The sequence below is a fragment of the Macaca nemestrina genome, chromosome 20 (assembly GCF_043159975.1).
Source record: "Macaca nemestrina isolate mMacNem1 chromosome 20, mMacNem.hap1, whole genome shotgun sequence".
In the NCBI taxonomy this organism is placed as follows: Eukaryota; Metazoa; Chordata; class Mammalia; order Primates; family Cercopithecidae; genus Macaca; species Macaca nemestrina.
In genome coordinates this window covers 4,683,064-4,702,248 of record NC_092144.1, presented here as the reverse complement: position 1 = coordinate 4,702,248, position 19,185 = coordinate 4,683,064, and the positions used below count along the sequence as shown (strand labels likewise).

At 58.0% G+C, this 19,185-nt stretch overlaps 1 protein-coding gene across 6 annotated transcripts in view; it reads right to left on the bottom strand.

Annotated features, from left to right (window-relative positions):
* LOC105485051 (lysine demethylase 4B) overlaps nt 1–19,185 on the bottom strand; it is a 183,652-nt gene that overhangs the window by 52,097 nt on the left and 112,370 nt on the right. For all 6 annotated transcript variants that reach the window (XM_011747234.2, XM_011747265.3, XM_071088152.1 and 3 more), the window contains exon 9: nt 17,739–17,876. In XM_011747234.2, the coding sequence (XP_011745536.2) occupies nt 17,739–17,876 (138 nt within the window). The remainder of the gene's footprint in view (nt 1–17,738; nt 17,877–19,185) is intronic.

Genomic DNA, 19,185 nt, shown 5'->3' with positions numbered 1-19,185 from the left:
TTCCACACTGACCTGCTGATCCTTCAAGTGACACCGAGAAGACCCCACTGCCTCCACTCCCTCCACTCCCTGCCAGGCAATACCATGCCCCTCCTGGTCAGCCAGAGGCAACTGCAGGAAGGAGGCCATGCTCATGGCACCTGGCTGTAAGTGACGCCCTGGTTGGTTGCCAAGCCCACGCCACCCATCTCTCTCCTGAAGCTATGGGAAAGTGGCTTTAGGGAGGACACACCTGCCAGGACAGGGAAGACGGAAAAGGAGACGACGGCGGGCTGGTGGTGGGACGTGGCGAGCAGGCTGACGACCACCAGGGGCCGATCCCAGCAGAGTGGGACATGGCGAGCAGGCTGACAGCCACCAGGGGCCGATCCCAGCAGAGACACGGACGGTGGTGGCAGGAGCACACCTCACGCCTCACAGCCCAGGATTCCCTGGAAACGAGGGTGGGATCGCTCAACACGGAGGTTGGGCGAGGACTGCTGGAGCACCCAACCCCTCCTGGCGCCCTGGTGGCCACCTGTCCCTCCTCGCCGGACTCCATAGGCTCATTTACTGGAGAGGCCAGAGAAGGTGGGTGTCTGGGCTGGGGACGCTGGGCACAGTGGAGGATGTGGGTGCCACCCTTAGGGGCCCAGGCAGGAGGCTGGAGGGCTACTCCCTGCGCAATCTGGCTGGCCCAAGGGGAGAGACCCAAAGGGCCTGATGTAGGCCCCCCCATAACAGCGCACCCAGGTATCCCAGGGTAAAGCACTGAGTGAGCCCCTCCCTGCCCTTCCCCTGCATCCACAGCCCACCCGGATCTCCCCGGGTAAAGCACCGAGTGAGGCCCTCCCCTCCCTTCCCCTGCATCCACAGCCCACCCGGATCTCCCGGGGTAAAGCACCGAGTGAGGCCCTCCCCGCCCTTCCCCTGCATCCACAGCCCACCCGGATCTCCCGGGATAAAGCAACGAGTGAGGCCCTCCCTGCCCTTCCCCTGCATCCACAGCCCACCCGGATCTCCCGGGGTAAAACACCAAGTGAGGCCCTCCCCTCTATCTCCTTGCATCCCGAGCCATCATCAGCCTCCATTGCCCACTTGGGTTTTTGGGTTTTTTTTTCTGAGACAGAATCTCACTCTATTACCCAGGCTGGAGCTGGAGTGCGGTGGCGTGATCACAGAGGTGCACTGTAGACTCCAAGTCCTAGGCTCAAGCAATCCTCCTGCCTCAGCCTCCCAAAGTGCTGCATTACAGGCGTGAGCCACTGCACCCAGCACCTCACTTGTAATCATTACACTCGATCATTACCCCCAAGCATCAGAGAGATGGGCCTGCACTATGATCCCCAGAGATTAAAATAAACAATAAAAATTAAAAAAAAAAAACTGGTAAGAAACAGAGGACAGGGAAGATATTTTCTTTTTTCTTTTTTGAGATGGAGTCTCGCTCTTGTCACCCAGGTTGGAGTGCAATGGCATAACCTCGGTTCACTGCAACCTCTGCCTCCTGGGTTCAGCCTCCCGAGTAGCTGGGATTACAGGTACCCACTGCCATGCCCAGCTAATTTTTTGTATTTTGAGTAGCAACGGGGTTTTACCACGTTGGCCAGGCTGGTCTCGAACTCCTGACCTCAGGTGATCTGCCTGCTTCGGCCTCCCAAAGTGCTGGAATCACAGGTGTGAGCCATCATGTCCAGTCAGAGAAGATATTTTCAAAAAGAATATAAACCTATCACCAATCAATATCCTCAGAAAAAAAAGATACTACATCATGAAAGAAGAGGACTTCACTCTAGCCTAAGACCCGGTCTCATTCCAGAGTGAGATCCTGTCTTGAAAACAAGAACAAGAACAACAACAACAACAAGACAAAGTAGAAAATGGAGGTGGGGAAGATAAAGAAAGTGGAACACTAGTTCTGAAAGCCCAACAGCGAGTGACAGAAGTTTGAAATAGAAACAAGAAAATAGAAACAGGAGAGCAAATAATCAATGAAACCATTCAAGAAAGTTTACCAGAATCATGGGAAAGGTTGGAGAAGATGGATGGAAAGGCCCAAGGAGGGGGAAGTGACAAAAATCAGACATATACCAGGTACCGAGTGAGGGGACTTCAGGACACTTGGGACACAAAGAGGGTTCAATAAGCTTCCAGAAGGGAGAAAAACAGGTTCCACACCAAGGATGAGGAATCAGAGGAGCATCTTTGTGCCAGCAGCACTGAATGAGAACCACGGATGGGTGTGGCCTTCGAAGGGACTTCAATGCCCAGCCAAACTATCCACCACAAAGACAGTAGCTTTTCCTGCACAAGTTCTTCTACCTTGTTGCCTAACCATCCTGTGGAGTTTTTGGTTTCATTTTCAATATCTGCCCTTTCCTTATTTCTCATGGTTCTGGAGGCTGGAAAGTCCAAGATCAAAGCACCGGCAGATTTGGTGTCTGGTGAGGGTCACTTCCTGGTTCCTAGACGGTGCCTTCTCGCTGTGTCCTCCTCTGGTGGAAGGGGTGAGGGAGCTCTCTGGGGGCTCTTCTACAAGGGCTCTGATCTCCTCCATGAGGGTGCCACCCTCAGGCCCTGTTTTCAAATGAGAAAACTCTCAAAACTTTACTGCCTGTGTTCCTTTCTCAAGATGCCCCTGGAATATGTCCCTCAGAAATGAGGTCACAGCAGGTGTGGAGGCCACAGCACCTCCATCTTGGATACTAACCTGCCACGTTGGCTTCTGATTAACCCCCATTCTGGGAAGGCCTCTGAGGTTTCCAGTTCATCTACCGCTCCTTGTATAAGAGCAGGTACTTACTGTAAGTACCTGCTTTGGTCAAATCTTGCCCTTTGGTCAATGGCCCTGAGGCTTCTATATTTCAATTGTCTTGCACATCCCTGAACCACCCTTCCCTATGGTATATAAGCCCTGGGTCTGGGGATGATGGTGCAGGGATCCACCGTCTTGTCTCACTGCTGCCACCCAAGACACAGACATGGCTTTTCTTTGTAAATCCTTATTAAATGTTTCTCTCTGAGAAACTGAATGCCAGCCTCTTTCTTTAGCCTCTCAGCATCCTTGGACTTTGGGGTAGATTTGCACAGACCTGCTCATCATATTTAAAGAGAAAGGAAACAAATGGGCCTTCTGGCACACCACAATCCTCTCCACTGCCCACTGCTACCCAGTGTGCGCCCAGTACTACTAGAACTGGAGGTTGTTCTACGTGACCCAGGTTCCCCTCAAAGTATCTCTGCCAAATGGAAAGAAAGCAGCAACTAAAGGCTCAGAAATCCACCCTGCACATTCCTCAGAGGCAGGGATGAGGGAAATGGCATGTGAGGAAGTGACTGTGATGAATCTTTTGTCTTAGTCCGTTCTTGGAACAAAATACCATAAGCTGGGGGCTTATAAGCAAATTGCTTATTTCTTATGGTTCTGGAGGCTGGGAAGTCCAAGATTAGGACACTGGCAGGTCTGGGATCTGGTGAGGGTCACTTCCTGGTTCTTGGCATCTTCTCACTGAGTCCTCTCATGGTGGGGGGGCGAGGGAGCTCTCTAGGAGCTCTTTCATAAGGCCACTGATCCCATCAATGAGGGCATCACCCTCATGCCCTCGTCACCTCCCAGAGGCCCCATCTCTTAATACCATCACCCTAGGGAGGGGTATGAGGACTCGACAGATGACTCTGAGGGGACACAGACCTTCAGCTCATGGTCCCTTTCTAGGGAACTAGGTGGACCAACCTCGTGCTGCCGGGGGTTTTAAATGAGATAACACAAGCGAACCTCGTAGGCTGGGCAAGTCAGGGCCACCATGGGAGCACTTCCTGTTATAAAGCAAGACCTGCCAGTCACCTACAAGGGAACAGGCAGGGCAGTTGTTCTCGGGTCTGAATTCCCAAGCCTGTCACTCTAATCTAATGCCTGAGATTATGCCTTCTGAGCCGTAACGATCCCATGAAAAATGCCTGAAATCCAATGAAACTGGCGTGCTGTTGCAAATTGTAATAAAAAATAAAATAAAAAACATACAGAATGCCAGACCTTCCTTTAACATCATATTGCAAAAGAAATCCACTCCCCAGAGGCCGAGTCCCCCTGCTGTTAATGGGCCTTCCCCGGACCATGTACTGACGTGGAGGCTGCCACTGCTCACGCGGGAAGCTCCTTGGCCACCAGCCCCGGCCCAGCTGGGGGCTGTGTCTGCCTCTGCCTCTGCGTCCTGCCTTGCTCTGCAGGGCTCATGGGCTGCACTCGGAAAAGTGCTCTGAAGCCCCTCCTGGCGGGGCTTGGGCAAACATGCAGAAACCTTCCACAGAGCTTGACAGCTCCCGACTGACATTTGAGCCCCCCATGTCTGAGATCCAAAGAAGCTGGAGTCCCCAGGTCCACGAGGCTCTGCTGAGCTCAGAGGAGGAGGAGGGTTCACATCTCATTGGTGGCGGAGGGGGATCACCCTCTCTGGGCACCTCCCACAGGAGAACTCTGAGCCAAAACGGAGACAGAACTCACAGACTTTCTGGAACAGGCAACGCTGCACCCAACACCCAGCTCCAGAAGAACAAAAGGGAAGGTGGCCAATGCGCTCTCTGCCCCAGGGCCCCACCCTCCCGACACACAGGGCACGGTCCTCTGCTTTTCGTGTCAATGATATCCTACAGTCCCTGCTCTGCGCCTTGCCTTTTCCATGGGGCACATCTGGGAAATGCTCTCCATCAGGACCGAAGGGGCAGCTCCACCAAGGCCTGCACAGGCCAGGCGCAGCGGCTCATGCCTGTCATCCCAGTGCTTTAGGAGGCCAAGGCAGGAGGACCCCTTGAGCTCAGGAGTTCAAGGCCAGCCTGGACAACATAGTGAGACCCCATCTCTACAAAAACTACAAAAAATTAGCTGAGCATGATGGTGCAATGCCTGTAGTCTCAGCTACCTGGGAGGCTGAGTTAGGAGGACTGCTTGATCTCAGGAGGTCAAGGCTGCAGTGAACTATGACTGCACCACTGCACTCCAACCTGGAGTTTTTAGAGACTCTGCCTCAAAAAAACAAAACAAAAAACAAAACCACGAAGCCTGGATGGCCGGCTGATGCGCCGTTTGGGGCTCTACAGCCTTTTACTACATATTTAAGAATCCTGTGTACGGCGAGATCGACGTCTTGGTGGCTTTGGTTACCACTCACCTCCTTCTCTCGGCGACTCTTCTTCGCGAACAGGTGCCATCCCCATCACCCCATGGCCATGGGGCACGTGCCTCCTCCTTTTCTCCCCGCCCTGCTGACTCCACACCACACGTGCCGCCAGCCCATGCTCTTTAAAGTATAGATGCTGATGGAAGCCGCCCTGTGTGGCCTTACAAGCCCTTCCCTAGCATGGGATGTTTAAAATCATTCCCAGGGTCCCCTCAGCCTTCTCTGAGCTGTTAAGGCAAGCCCAGAAACGGAGGAATCCTTCCCCCACCAGGCAGGCGCCGCAGCAATCCGCACCGCCAACACCACCAGGGAGGCGCCGTGATCCACACCGCCAACACCACGGGGAGGTGCCGTGGCAGCAGGCGCCACCAAAGTCACCAGCGACTCAAGTGCAGAAATGCCACATCGCACGGAAGCGAGAAACTGGGGTCTGGGCAGGGGCACTGAGGTCAGCAGGAACCCCGGGGGTTCCCCAAACCCATGGAGACCTGGGACCGTGCTCCCCATCCAAGGTGAGATCACTCCATGCCACGAGAAGTCCGGATGGGGGAGGGCTGTGAAGATCTCCCATGCCATGGCCAGGCGCAATGGATCATGCCTGTAATCCCAGCACTTTGGGAGGCCAAGGCAGGTGGATCACTTGAGGTCAGGAGTTGAGGACCAGTCTGGCCAACATGGAGAAACCCCGCCTCTACTAAAAATACAAAAATTAGCCGGGTGTGGTGGCGCACCTGTAGTCCCAGCTACTCAGGAGGCTGAGGCAGGAGACTCACTTGAGCCCAGGAGGCAGAGGGTGCAGTGAGCTGAGATCACACCACTGCACTCCAGCCTGAGTGACAGCATGAGACTCCACCTCAAAAAATAAAAAATAAAAAATAGATTCCCCACACTGTACACCGGCCCTGTGTGCACCTCAGTCTGTTGCCTGCATCTCCATAACATGAGGACCTCCTCCTAAAACAAGCTCCCTGTGAACCTGACTTTTCAGCAGCCTGCCCCTTGGTGGGGCACACTCTGCCTGCCAGCAGCTGGGGTCTGTCTACAGCACCCACTCTATAGAAGGGGGTCTGATTCCCAGGGAAACGCACACACAAACCACATGCTCGCACACAAGCGCCACACACACTCAAGTCTGCGGCTGCTGGGGGAGGGTCCCCAGGTTGAAGAGTCTGACCTGGCTGCTCCGGGCCCCTCCCTCCTAGCAGGCCCTGCCCTGCCCTGGCCAGCCCCTTGCGATTGGACCCACGCTGAGGGGGCGTCCAGCACCAGGCTCATGGACCCCTAGCTCTCAGTGTGCAGCAGCCTGGCTGGCAGCGTCACGGCAGGACCCTGGCAATCTGCAGATGCAGTGGGCTACCACTGCTGCCTTGGAGCCCAGGGGCTCATCCGCCACCTTCCCCTGATTTAAACAGCACTGAGCTTTCACAAGAGGTCATCTCCTTTTAAAAGCCTTAACAGATACTAGAGTCTGCTCATGTAAAACAGTAGAGTGGCAGAAGACGCAGCCACCAGCCTACAGAGAAAATGATTATATGTGGTCCAATGAAATCATCAACCCAAACAGCATCTGACCACGGGGCTCATGAACGCTCTCGTCAGCTGTGGCGCCAACTCCCAGCCCCCGATCCAGGAACCAGGGCGGAATATTCAGGACGATGCCAGTTGCCAGCGGGTGGTTCCACAGCCGACGGCAACAGACATTGCATGGCTGGTGCTTGCCCTGCTGTGGACGGGGACAGGGATGGGAGGGGACCTTAGAAGCAGCCAGCCTGGTGTGGGGAGGGTGCAGCATCTCACAGCTGCCGACGAGACATCTATGGCTACCACGTCCCATCCCTCACACTGCCTCTGCCCCACCCTCGGCGCCGACCCCGAGCTGAACACCCCTCCATAGACACCTCAGCACCGACCCCGAGCTGGAGACCCCTCCACGGGATGCCTCAGCGCCGACCCCGAGCTGGAGACCCCTCCACGGGATGCCTCAGCGCCGACCCCGAGCTGGAGACCCCTCCACATACGCCTCAGCGCCAACCCCGAGCTGGAGACCCCTCCACGGGACACATCGGCAGCACTGCGACAGGACTGTCTGGGGACGGCAATGACCTGCACCTGCACTGCCCAGGACACGGCCGCCAGCCCACCTGGCTATTAGCAAGGGCTTCACCCACAGCTGGCCCAACTGAAGATGGAGGGTGCATCCTATTTCATTTTGATTAACGGATATGGTGCCATGTGTGGCCCGTGGCTCCTACACTGGACGGCAGGCTCTGATGCATCTGAACACCACAGCCAGTCCTGGCTCCTCCACGTCCCTCTGTGCACTCCCGGCACCAGCACGCACCAGCACACACCCACACGCCCAAGTCCTCATCCCTCACCTGCGCCCCCACCTCCATCCTATCACCAGGTCCTGCAGGCACCACCCCTAAAACACAGGCCCATGCTGTTCCCTTCTTCATGTCATGCTGTCCCCTTCTTCCCAAGCCCACAGACCCCATGCCCGCCTAGACGGCAGCCATCCATGCCGGGCTCCCTGCCCCATCTCTCCCATAATCCCTTCTCCAGCCAGTGGCCCCCTCCCTTGCTGAAATGCCCAGTGCCTCCCCCAGCACACAGTGATGAAACCTAACTTCGAAGGCCCCTGTTGCAGCCCATGACCTCTGACGTTTGGCCTCTGCCAGGACCCCCGCTCAGGGACCTCGCGATTTCCGTTCCTCTCCTGCAGTGCTGTTCCCCGCGCTCCTCAGCAGCCTGCACCCAGGGCCTCACAGAGGAGTGTTCAGAAGCAGCGTGGTAGCAGCTGTCGTCGGTGCGTGATTCACACGTGGGATCAGGGCCTGCCCGGGGCCAGCGCCTGGTGTCCTTAGAAGCAGACAAGAGGACACAAAGGCAGGGAGGAGGGGCCACGTGGCCACCGGGCAGAGGAGAGGGTGATACCCCTGCAAGCCAAGCAGCCCTGAGATCTCGGCCAGCCCCGAAGCCAGGAGAGGCGGGGGGGGGGGTCTCCCTGGCGCCCTGAGGGGGCTCGGCCCACCACACACCCATCTCAGCCTCTGCCTCCAGAACTGCGAGAGGATACACGTCGGGTGCTTTCAGCTGCCTGGGCTGTGGACTGGGCTACCCAGGTGGCAGACACACCAGGCCGCAGCTGCAGCACCCCTGCGCCCTCTCTAGGAGCAGAAATTCCTCTTCCCACCCTTATTTGTGTCCTGTCTCCTCCCTGGACCTCGATGGCCTCACCCGCTGCCTCCCCAGCAGCTGAACAGTGACCTGCGCGGTGACCACTGCCCAGCGGATGCCGGCCAGGGCGAGTGGCGGTCACGCTCCTCTCTCAGCCATCTCAACCATCTGTCTGGGGTGGGCATGGGCGGCAGGTGCCTTGGCACACAAGGCGTTAAACACCAAGGAAGGGGCAGAGGCGCCCGCACCCGCACTGATGGCTCACACAAGGCGTGGGAAGGATGAGCAGGCCCCCTGTTTCTGATGTAATTATCAGCGCTGCAGCGGGGCCGATAACAAACCAGTTCATTAGGAAACCCACTGGAAGCAGTCGGCAGCCGCGTCAACAAAACAATTAGGCGCCCGCTCCCAGGGCTCCCTGGGCCTCGGCCGCGGGGCCATTCCCGGCAGCACAGCGAGTGGCTCCCTGCCCCTCCGGGCCTGCCAGGCCATGCAAGGTCACAGGCCTTCCATGGCCTTCCACAGCCTTCCATGCTGCCCGCACATCCACCAGGTGCCAGGGGAGGCTCTGATGTCCCCTCTGGCCCTCCCTAAATGAAAGTAGCCTCGCATGTGTCTATCAGTGTTGGGAGCCCCTGCAGGGACATGACAAGCAGGCAGCTGCACGCCTGACTCCGGGCCACCAGGACCGGCCTTTCTCCTCCACATGCTGCCCTGAAGGGGCCTCAACGGCCACGGCACTCCTGCTTCTGTGCCTGGCGCCACCCAAGTGCTGTTCCATGTCACTTCCAACAGGCCGAGGAGGGAAACTGAGGTACCGCGCTAGGAGGGGAGGGTCTGCACCCAGGCAGATGGCTCCAGGTCTGAACCATGGGCCCTATGAAGGGTCACACCTTGGGTGGGGAGGGGACACGCGATTAGGGGTGCAGGGGCCCGCCCCCCACAATCCCTTGCCAGCGCTTGCTCCTGGAGGTTCTCTCTCACTCTCCGGGTTACAACTCATCCACAAAGGCCGAAGATCGGCCATGAGCTGGGATGCCCTGATATGGGAGAGGGGAGAGGTCCACCACTTCTGACTCAGGGCCAGGCCCCGCGAGCCCCCTCGTCCGGCTCTCCTGCTTCTCTGACGGCTGCCCCCTGGGCTCCCTCGCCGGTGCCCCTCGAGGGGGTCCCGCCTCTGCCTGACCCCATGAGCAGACCTGCTCCTCAGATGCCAGGCAGCATCCAGCTGCAGCCGCCGAACCAGCTCTGTCCATGAAGGATGGTAGAGAAGACTGGGTGCTGCCGAGCCGGCAAAGGCCCTGGAGCCACACCATGAGCCTCGGTCTAGAAAAGCCCCCAACCCTCCTCTGGGGAGATGTGCCCCCCTCCCCGACCAGAGCTCCTGGGCAGCAGAACTGGGAGTATTAGAGGGTGTGATCCCGAAAGCTGAGAGCAGCAGGAGAAAGGAGGGAGGGGCCCAGCAGGGAGCCTGGAGACCCAGGTGTCTTTGATGGGTGGCCCTGCCCCCATGGGAGTGGATGTGTCTGCAGACATTGTGGTTGAAACAGCTGGGTTGGGGTGTGCCTGGCATGGGGTGGGTGGAGGCCAGGGGTGCTGCTCAGCACCCTGCAGTGCCCAGGATGGCCCCAGCCCAGAGAAGGATCTGGCCCCAATGTCCGCAGTGCCGGGGGAGAGACTAAACGAGGCCTTCTTTCCAGACCACTCCTCTCCTAGCTCACCCTCCAGACGTGCAGCATAAACACTAGGCCAAGAGCCAGCACAGGGCCCACTCACTCTGACCCGGCCCGGGACCCGCTCTGCATGGTCTTAGCTGTAGATTCTCCCAATGCTTCTGCATGACCGTGACACCCCCTAAGTCCACACATGGGAAGGGGCCCCAAAAGCCCTGACCAGGGTCAGAGAGGCAGGGAAGATCTGGGAGAAGGAGCAAGGGAGACATATTTTACATCCAGCCCTGCAACACCACAAATCAGAGGCTGACTGAGGCAGGAAGCCAAAGGCAGGGCACAGGCCAGCCATGGGCTCCAGTGGGCTCCGGCAGGTCAGAGGAGGGGCTGGAGTTTCCCGGGCCTCTGTGGGCCCTCCTCCCTCCCACACTTCCCCAGCCCACGCCTTCCTTCTGCTGCCTCCCCCTGGGCTCGGGTTAATCACCCGGAGCAGGCGGCCTCATTACCAAACAGAAGGAACACACAGTTCTCACAGGCAGCAGAAACAATTTGGTTTGAATTTTACAGTAATTACGTTCAGTACACCCCAGGGCTGGGGTATCAGGAGAGGCCTGCTTCCTGCGGAGCCCCCACCCCGGCCGGATGCGGGAGGTGGGGGGAGATGGGTGGCGGTGCTTTTGGGGAATCCAAGTCGTCGTCCCCTTCCCAAGCTCAGTAGAAGTTCTCCCTGCCAGACACCTCCCGAGAGCCCGAGATGTCACCGGGGAGGCTGGTGCGCAGCAGGCCTCACCCACAGACAGCTGGCATGGAACCAGTTAAGAGCACGGGGCTTCCCGGCCTTCGAGCCGGGCTTCCCATCTCTTGTGCTCTGTTTAATCCTCAATCAACTCTCCAGGTGACAGGGGAGTTTCGGGACGCCACTGAATCCCAGGCTCTGGAGGACAGACCCTTCTCTACCAGCACCAGGCGCCACCCACCGTGGGGTCAGCCTGGCCGCGTGCTAAGCTAATCTAACACGGCGTGAAGGCTTGTAGGACTAACTTGAGTTCGGCGTGAGAAAGGCTGCTGCGTGCACATTTTATTTCTTCCAGTGAGACGGGAACATCCTTGTGATCTGCCCTGTCAGTAATCCCACTACAAAGCCTGCCTGCTGGAGCACATGCCGGGGATTCTGCTCTGAGACACGGAGCCGCCGCCTCTGGAGGCCCCTCCACCCACCTCCACCGGGCTGTGCACAGGACACATGCCCAGGACACGAAGCCACTGGCCCAGGAGACACCTGGTGGGCAGGGAGGGTGTGGGCTCCCAGATGCCCCATCGGCTTGTGCCTCCAAGTGGGGCAAGGGAAGAGAGAGAGGGAGAGAGGGAGAGAGAGGGAGAGAGAGGGAGAGAGAGGGAGAGAGAGGGAGAGAGAGGGAGAGAGAGGGGGGGGAGAGAGAGAGAGGGGGGGCAGAGAGGGGGCAGACAGGGAGAGAGAGGGAGAGAGAGAGAGAGGGAGAGAGAGGGAGAGAGAGAGAGAGAGAAAGAGAGAGAGAGAGAAGACGTTACCATTGAGATGGCTCTAGTTGAGAAAAGAGACCTCTCAAAACGAACCCAGTGCTGCACCGTAAGCCTCAGCCTGGCGAGGTCGGGGCATGGAGCAAGGCGTGCGGCTAGGGGGGCAAGCCTGCTGCCCTCTGCACTCTCACCTCTCCTTGGCAGACCTGGGGGCTGGGATCCCTCCCCAGCACACAGCAGGCGCTCAGCAACGCCGGGCTGGGCTTCCAGGACCTGCCACTCTGCCCTCTCCCCGGCACTGCCTCACCCGCTCAGCAGGGAGGAAGGGGAACAGGCTTTGGGGTCTTCACGGTTTTTGGTTTTTTTGTCTTGTTTTCCCTTTTTGTGGAGAGTGGGGTCTCACGATGTTGCCCAGGCTGGCCCTGAACCTCTGGAGTCATGCAGTCCTCCTACCTCGGCCTCCCTAGATGCTGGGATTACAGGCGTGAGTCACTGTGTTTGGCCTTTTGTTTGGTTTTTAATCCCCATTCCGAAAACAAACCAACGAAGCAACAACAACAAAAACTTCTCCCACTTGGGAACTGTGGGGTGCTCGCTCAGCAAGCAGCTAGGAATGGCCAACCCCTCTTCCCTCCCCAGAGCTACGCGCCTCTGACTATGAAAAGAGGAGTGTGTGGTGTTTTTGGGTTTTTTTTTAGTACAAAAAAAAACAGAACCATATTGAAAAGTTAGCGCGTATTTTTAAGGTATCCCAAATTCCGTGACATCAAACTAATATCAACCAATAGTTGGGCAAATCTCCCTTTCCCAGCTTGAGAACCACAACCCCACCACCCCACCACCCCACCACCCCACAACCCCACCACCCCACCACCCCACAACCCCACCACCCCACCACCCCACCACCCCACCACCCCACGACAAATGGGAATCACCACAGTCGCCGTCGGAGCCTGTTTGTTCACTCAAAGTGCTGTGTGCACCTCTCCAAGCCCAAAGACACAGAGCACACCCCAGGGAGCAAACACGTTTTCCCGGCTGCACAACGTTCCACTGGCTCAGCCCACCCCCGGTCATACAACTTCCCACTACAACAATCGAGGCTACAGCTATCCTCAGACACGGAACCAGTATGCACATGTTCCCGAGACGGAAGCGCTGGCCACAGGAGACACGCGTGTAGTCCACGGCAGACGGCCTTCCAGAAAGGCCGCCCATTTTTGATTCTGGATTACTGTTCCTCATTTGCTAAGAACTGATCTGGGGGAAGGATGTTTCTGGACGATTTCAGTGAGATTCGCGTGCCCTACAATTCACCAGGTGTGCGACGCAGGAGCTCGTGCACCCAGAGTGGGGCAACCATCTTCACCTTCAAATGTAGAGCATTTTCACCCTCCAAAGAAAACCCACCCCCATCCGCTGTCACCCTCCAGCCCCCACACCTATGCACCCCTTCCTGCCTCTGAGCACTGGCCTGTCCTGGACATTTCATAGAAATGGGGTCTCGCACGGTGTGGCCTCTGGGTCTGGCTTCTCTCACTGAGCGGGGTGTCCTCAGGGTTCGCCCACACTGGGCCTCGCTCCTTCTCATGGCTGAGCAGATGGTAAGGTCAGCTCCCACTTCTCTTTGTTTACCGTATTCCCCAATTTCCAACAATGCACATTCTTCCTTCTGTATCTGCCCCAAGGGATGTGTGGATGAAGCTGGCAGGGGCGCCCTGCTCCTCTGTCTCTTGAGGATGTCAAAACCTCCCACTGTCATTCTGCCCCTGTAACCACAATCCGCTCTTTTGGGGGTCCTGGCCCGTTCCCTGCAGCCTCAGGGCTCCCTCAGGGACTCCAGTGGTCTCTGCTCAGCTGTGGCCCCTGCTCAGCCGTGGCCCACAGATGAACGCCTAGGTGTTGATTATGAAAAAGCCTGTCTACTTATCATGGGTGGAGCTGTGGGCAGGGGCCACCTCCCCCCATCGACCTCTGCTCCAGATGGAAGTTGAGTCCAGGGCTCTGCTCAGGTCTAGGGGCCGGGGGAGTGAGGGTTTGTATCCACGGTGTCCGAGTGATGTGGCCTGCATGGTCCAGGAATCATGGAGGGAGTTGGAGACAAAGCCCGGGCCGCATTTGTACACCCACCTCTCTTTGATCAGAGAGGGTTTTTGCAGGGGCTGCTAAGAGCTGGATGTGAGCACATCTGGCGGATGGAACCGTGCTCCAGAGGAAGCTAAGCCACCAGCTCCCTGCCCCCACAGGGATGGACGGTCACCCTGACAATGATGGGCCCTTGGGGGCCCTCAGATGCCCGGGGCCTACCCAAGTGGGGGCCACATCCCACCCACGAGGAAACAGGCTCCCTCCTGCTCTCCGGCAGGCAGTGAATACAAGGAATGGGGCTCTCCCCCACAGGTGGGCATGAAGAGCAGGTGGTAAAGAACTTCTAGTTCCTGAGGGCAAAGCAACCTCCTTCCTGGCATTGAGCTCCGGAAAGACACGAGATTCCTCCAGAGGAGACTTAAACCTGCGCTGCCCGGCGCCCTCATGCCCCAAACCCGCCTATCAGTCCGGCCCACTTCTGGAGAAGAGACTCGAGTGAAGTGAACGAAATCCCAGCCCTGAAGCCGGGGTCCGTCCCAAGGTGGGAGTCTGTCAGGCAAGGCAGCTGGCCAAGGCTTTGCGGCTCTGAGATACTTAACACCTGTGTGCTTAAAGAGGGTCGCACACCGAGGCTGTGGACCGCTGCAGAGCTCAGCCGCCTTAGGTCTGGGAAAAGTGGCACAGAGATGAGGAGCTCAAATAGAACACTCAGATACTCAGAGACAGGCACTCGGCAGGAGGGGAGACGCCGGGAAACCTGGGTCTAGGAGGCCACACCAGCAGGGCAGTCAAAAATGACAGTGGCACTACCTACCCCACCCCCAAAAAGAGAGGACCAACCTCGAAAGTGGCCCTGGCCAGCAGCTCTCACTGGGGCCAATCCTGCCTTCAAGGGATGCTGCATGATGTCTGGGGACCTTTGCAGTTGTCACCATTGGGGTCCAAAGGTCACCAGCCCTGAGGGGAGCAGGTCCATGACACCAGGTGTCACAGGGGATGAGTGGGAGTGGAGAGCTGGGATGGGGACACAGCCGTACCTCCCCCACACAGACACACAGGGCGGGGGCCACCAGGCCTCCTCCTGCCCTGAGAGGCACTCTGTCGCCTGCTGCACAGATGGGTGGCGAGGGTGAATGCCCGCAGACCGGCTAGAAAGGAAAAACACCCACAGGAATAAATCCCACCCCTCCTTGACAATAGCCTCCATGTGCCCACGGCATTCTGCTGATGGGGAGTGGATGAGGCCTTGCTTCCACCACAAGCGCGGGCCTGGGCTGCTCCATCTCACCTGTAAGCTCAGGCAGGCGCCAGCCCTGCTGCAGAGGGTGGGAGGGGAGAGCCCCACGCTGCCTCTTGTGTGTGTGCACAGGGCCCTGGAAGCTCTACCCAGGGGCTCTGGCACAAGGCTGTGTATCTAGGTAAGCCACCTGCTGCAGGGAGATCGTATTTCTTGGGGATTTTACAGCCAGGGGGAACCTTGGAGAGCTTTTGGCCTGTGGGGGCAGACCTGGGCCAAGGGCTGGGCCTCCTGCCTGCCATGGGGTAGCCAGGGATGCTCCGTGGGCAGGTGGCAGCACGTCCATGGCACTGACCTGGCCTGCTCAGGGCTGCAGCTGCTGGCAGGTCCATCCGGAACTCCAGAGGCAGCTGCACTGGCTCAGGGTGTGGTGAGGGGGTGGGGGCCGACCTGCTTTCGCAGCAGGCCCTGGGGGCTGGGCGGGGGAGGAGGTGGCTGTCCTGCAAGCCATGCGCCCCTCTGGGTTCTGCAGACGGTGGGGGGGGCGGGGACAGGGACAGGCTTCCTCTGCAAGGGCCAGGCAGCACATGTCTCTTGGCTTTTCAGAACTCAACTCGGCAGGGTGAAGCGGACGCAGACGCCGACGCCACCTCCATGCCAGGGTGTGGCTTTGCACAGGATGCTCATTTGTTAAGCGAGACTTCAGTTTCGTCTGGCTGTCACAGGTCACACGTCCTTCGAACTGTCCTCCTGCCACAACCCTTTGAAGATGTAAACCTCCTGCTCAGTTTGCAGACGGCATAATGCCGGCCTGCCAGCTCGGAGCCCTAGCTTGCCAACCCGTGAACACAGACACCCAAAATTCACAGGAGGGTGGCTTCCCACCGTCAGCTCCTGAACACAAAACTGACAGAAAAGGGACAACGGGATCGGGGGCAGGGGTCCCTAGGGGTCAAGGAAGGCGAACAAGCTGACAAGGAAACATGTCTCTAAGCAAATGGAGGGGTGGAAGCCGCCTCCCCCACTCTCCTCTGAAGAACGTGCTCAAAAGAAACTGGCCCAAAATGCCAATGGGACGGGGGAGCTGGGCTGGCCAGAGGGACACCAGAAAAGGGGGATTCTGGGCTGCCCCTTCCCTCCAACTGGGCTGCACACAGATCTGGACAAGGCCCGAGCCCCACCTGACCTGGACCGTTTCCCTGCCTTTTAATGCTCCTCTGTCATCTGTGCGGCGAGATGCTCTAATAGCCTCTCCAGCCTGGGCTGCTTGTAGGAGCAGAAAACCCTGCCAGAGTCAGGGGCGGGCTGCCCCGCCAAGAAGCCTGAGAGCCACCGACGCCCCCCAGACAGCCATAGAGGCCTCGTGGCTAATGACACTCCCTGCGTAAGGCCCTCGCCGCCCAGGCCAGGCCTGACTACACCAGGGGGTGCCTGAGCAGGGGCTGGGACAGAAGGGCTGGGGGCTCCAGGAGGGAGCCTGCCTGGAACCCCTGGTGTGTTTCACGTGCTGCACGCTGCTTGTTCAGCAATTTCACGCTACGCCGCCTGACAATGGAAGCGTGGAGCCCAGTCTCAGTCTGCACTCCCCAAGTCACTTGTTTGTGAACACATGGCTGAATCCCAAATTGCTTTTAATATCTGGGCAGTCCCCACCGCCCCACTGCAATTTCAGTTCTGACGGCACCTCCAGGACAAGCCCGAGGCCTGAGGCTTACAGCTCAATCTGCTGCTGGGCTGGTCACAACACCCGCGGCGCCCCCACAGCGGCACAAACACACAGACACACGCCCTCTCAACACAGCGACAGCCCTGAGATACCTAACTACTCCCTTAGATCAAAAAGCCGAAATCCCAACTTCCGGATCTCTCTTCCTTTAGCTAAGCCCAGAGTCTTCACTAGAGACATTGGGGATTTTCTGAACTGAGTCCCGGGGGCACCTCTCAGGGCCTTGCCTGCTGTAGACCCCTGTTCTTTTTCTTAACTGCACCGAAAGCAGAGAAACAGCCACAAAAATTAAGGTTCGCTCATTCGTCCAGACCAGCGCAGCCAGGAGAGACGTCACACAGGCCACCTATGCTGTCCCCATTTTCCCAGCAGCCAGGCGAAAAAAGCAGAAAGAGCTGGCATGCCGCGGTGGCTCACGCCTGTAATCCCAGCACTCTGGGAGGCCGAGGCGGGTGGATCACTTGAGCCCAGGAGTTGCAGACCAGCCTGGCCAACATATTAAAACCCTGTCTCTGTAAAAGGGTGGTGGGAGGAAAGTAAAAAGAAACAGGTGAAATTCATTTTTTTCTTTGAGACAGGGCCTCACTCTGTTGCCCAGGCTGGAGTGCAGTGGTGCAATCATAGCTCATCAATGCCTTGACCTCCAGGGCTCAAGAGATCCTCCTGCCTCAGCCTCCCAAAGTGCTGGGATTACAGGCGTGAAGCCACCATGTCCGGCCAAAATCCATCTTAATTATAAAAACATATATAACTTACATACATAAATTATGTAATTTATATGTAATTTATATTTATATACAATTCATATACATTATTTATATATTTATATAAATATATATAATGGTGCCGGTGGAAGAGACACCTCAAACCCCAGACCCAAGCAGTCGGCCATGCCCAGGAGGCCCACGCGGGCGGCGGGCTAGCTGGTGTATGGAACTAACTGGAGATGGGCCCGGGACCACCGTCGTCCAACTGGCCTGCCCACCTCCTCTCTAGTCTTCAAGGTAAGGAGCGTTCTGGGCAAAAGTTCTCTGAGGAGTCCGGAAACAGACCCTGGTTGAGAGTCCGGGCCTTGGGCTGAGCGAAACGGCTGCTGGACCAGCCGCGGGCAGGTGGCTGCAGAGCAGAGGCAAAGAAGAGCCTCTGTCCGCCCTGCTGTGTCCCGCTCCCAGCCGGCAAGCTCTTACCTGAGTGGCCACTTTGCCGTAGTCAATCCACCGCAGGGTGGCGAAGTTCGTAGATTCTGCGCAGTTGAACCCGTGATTGAAGCCGGCGTGGTAGCCGTATGGAAATGTGATCATGAATTCCCCAGCCTCCTGTGTGATCTGAGGAGGGAAAGGGGATGGGTGAGGGCAGGGCCACTGGAAGTGCACCAGGGGATGGGGCGCGGGGACTTCCCAGCGGGTGCCAGGGAGCCTGGCTCACAAACCAAGGGGGTTTCACGAAGTCAAAGGTGGATCCAGGGGCTCCGGGGCTCCAGCCCATTTCCCACACGGCTCATGAAGGACACGGTGAGCAGGCGTGGCCACAGCTCTGCAACCTCCACTCGGCTCAGCCGGGCCCCTCCAGCCCCAGCAGGCCCTGCCCTGCCCCAAGGCGGCCGCCAGCACCACTCCAGTGGGAGAACTGCAGATGGAGCCGTGGCTGGACCTGCGGATGGAGCCGTGGCTGGACACGATGCCTGTGGGGCGTCTCCAGTCGGACCCTCACAGGGAGCGACGGGGGCCTCCTGCTTTGGAGGTGGCTGAGTCACACTCACAGTCACTGTGACACGTCCTGAAGCAGCTGGGGCTGGTGTTGGGGCGGGCGGTGCCGGCAGCAGCTTTAGAGTGCTCCGAAGACAAGACACTGCTCAGGACACCTTCTGCCCTCGCATGAGAAAGGAGCCACCACTGCACGCACAAAACACACCAGGAAGGGCCTGCAACGCGCCGCCATCCCAAGCCGCCTTTCCATCATACCCCAGCGAGGGAGTCTCCACGAGGCCATGGAGATCTAGAAACACCTGCACACTGGGAGCAGAACCTGACACCACAGACCAGCCCCCTGGAAAGCGGGCCAGTGCTTCCAGACCCAAGTCCAATTCCGACGGCTGGCCCATCCGACTCCGCAGGTGTCTGAAGCAGGACCCCCTAAACTGAGGAGCCGAGGCGTGCGTGGCTGGGGTGGGGCCCACAATGACCCCAGACCTAAGGTTTCCCAACAGCCACCCCAAGGCCTGGAAGAAGAGGCAGGGCTGCCTACCAGTGCTGGGGGGCTGCAGCCTTGCGCCCTAGGAACCCTCCCCACTCTGGGGACGCTCGAGATGGCCACACCGTCCCCCCACTCTCTGCTCACTGCTAAGCCCGTTGATAAAGGCTTTGAAAGACGATCACCCAGAAAGATCAACGACAAATCTGGAGTGATGGCTCCCACGTGCTGCACTCCGGGGCTTGGGCCAAGGGCTTCTGGGAGGTGGGGCTGTGGGCCCAATCCACAGACATGGAAACTGAGGCTCATGGACTAGAAGTGACTCCCCTTGAAGTCAAGTGGGCTCCTCATCTTTATTTAACATCCAGTAAAACACAGGGATTACAGGCTGCTCGGAGTTCTGGGAGTAACCACTGCTCCAGACAGACAGGCATAGAACATGCC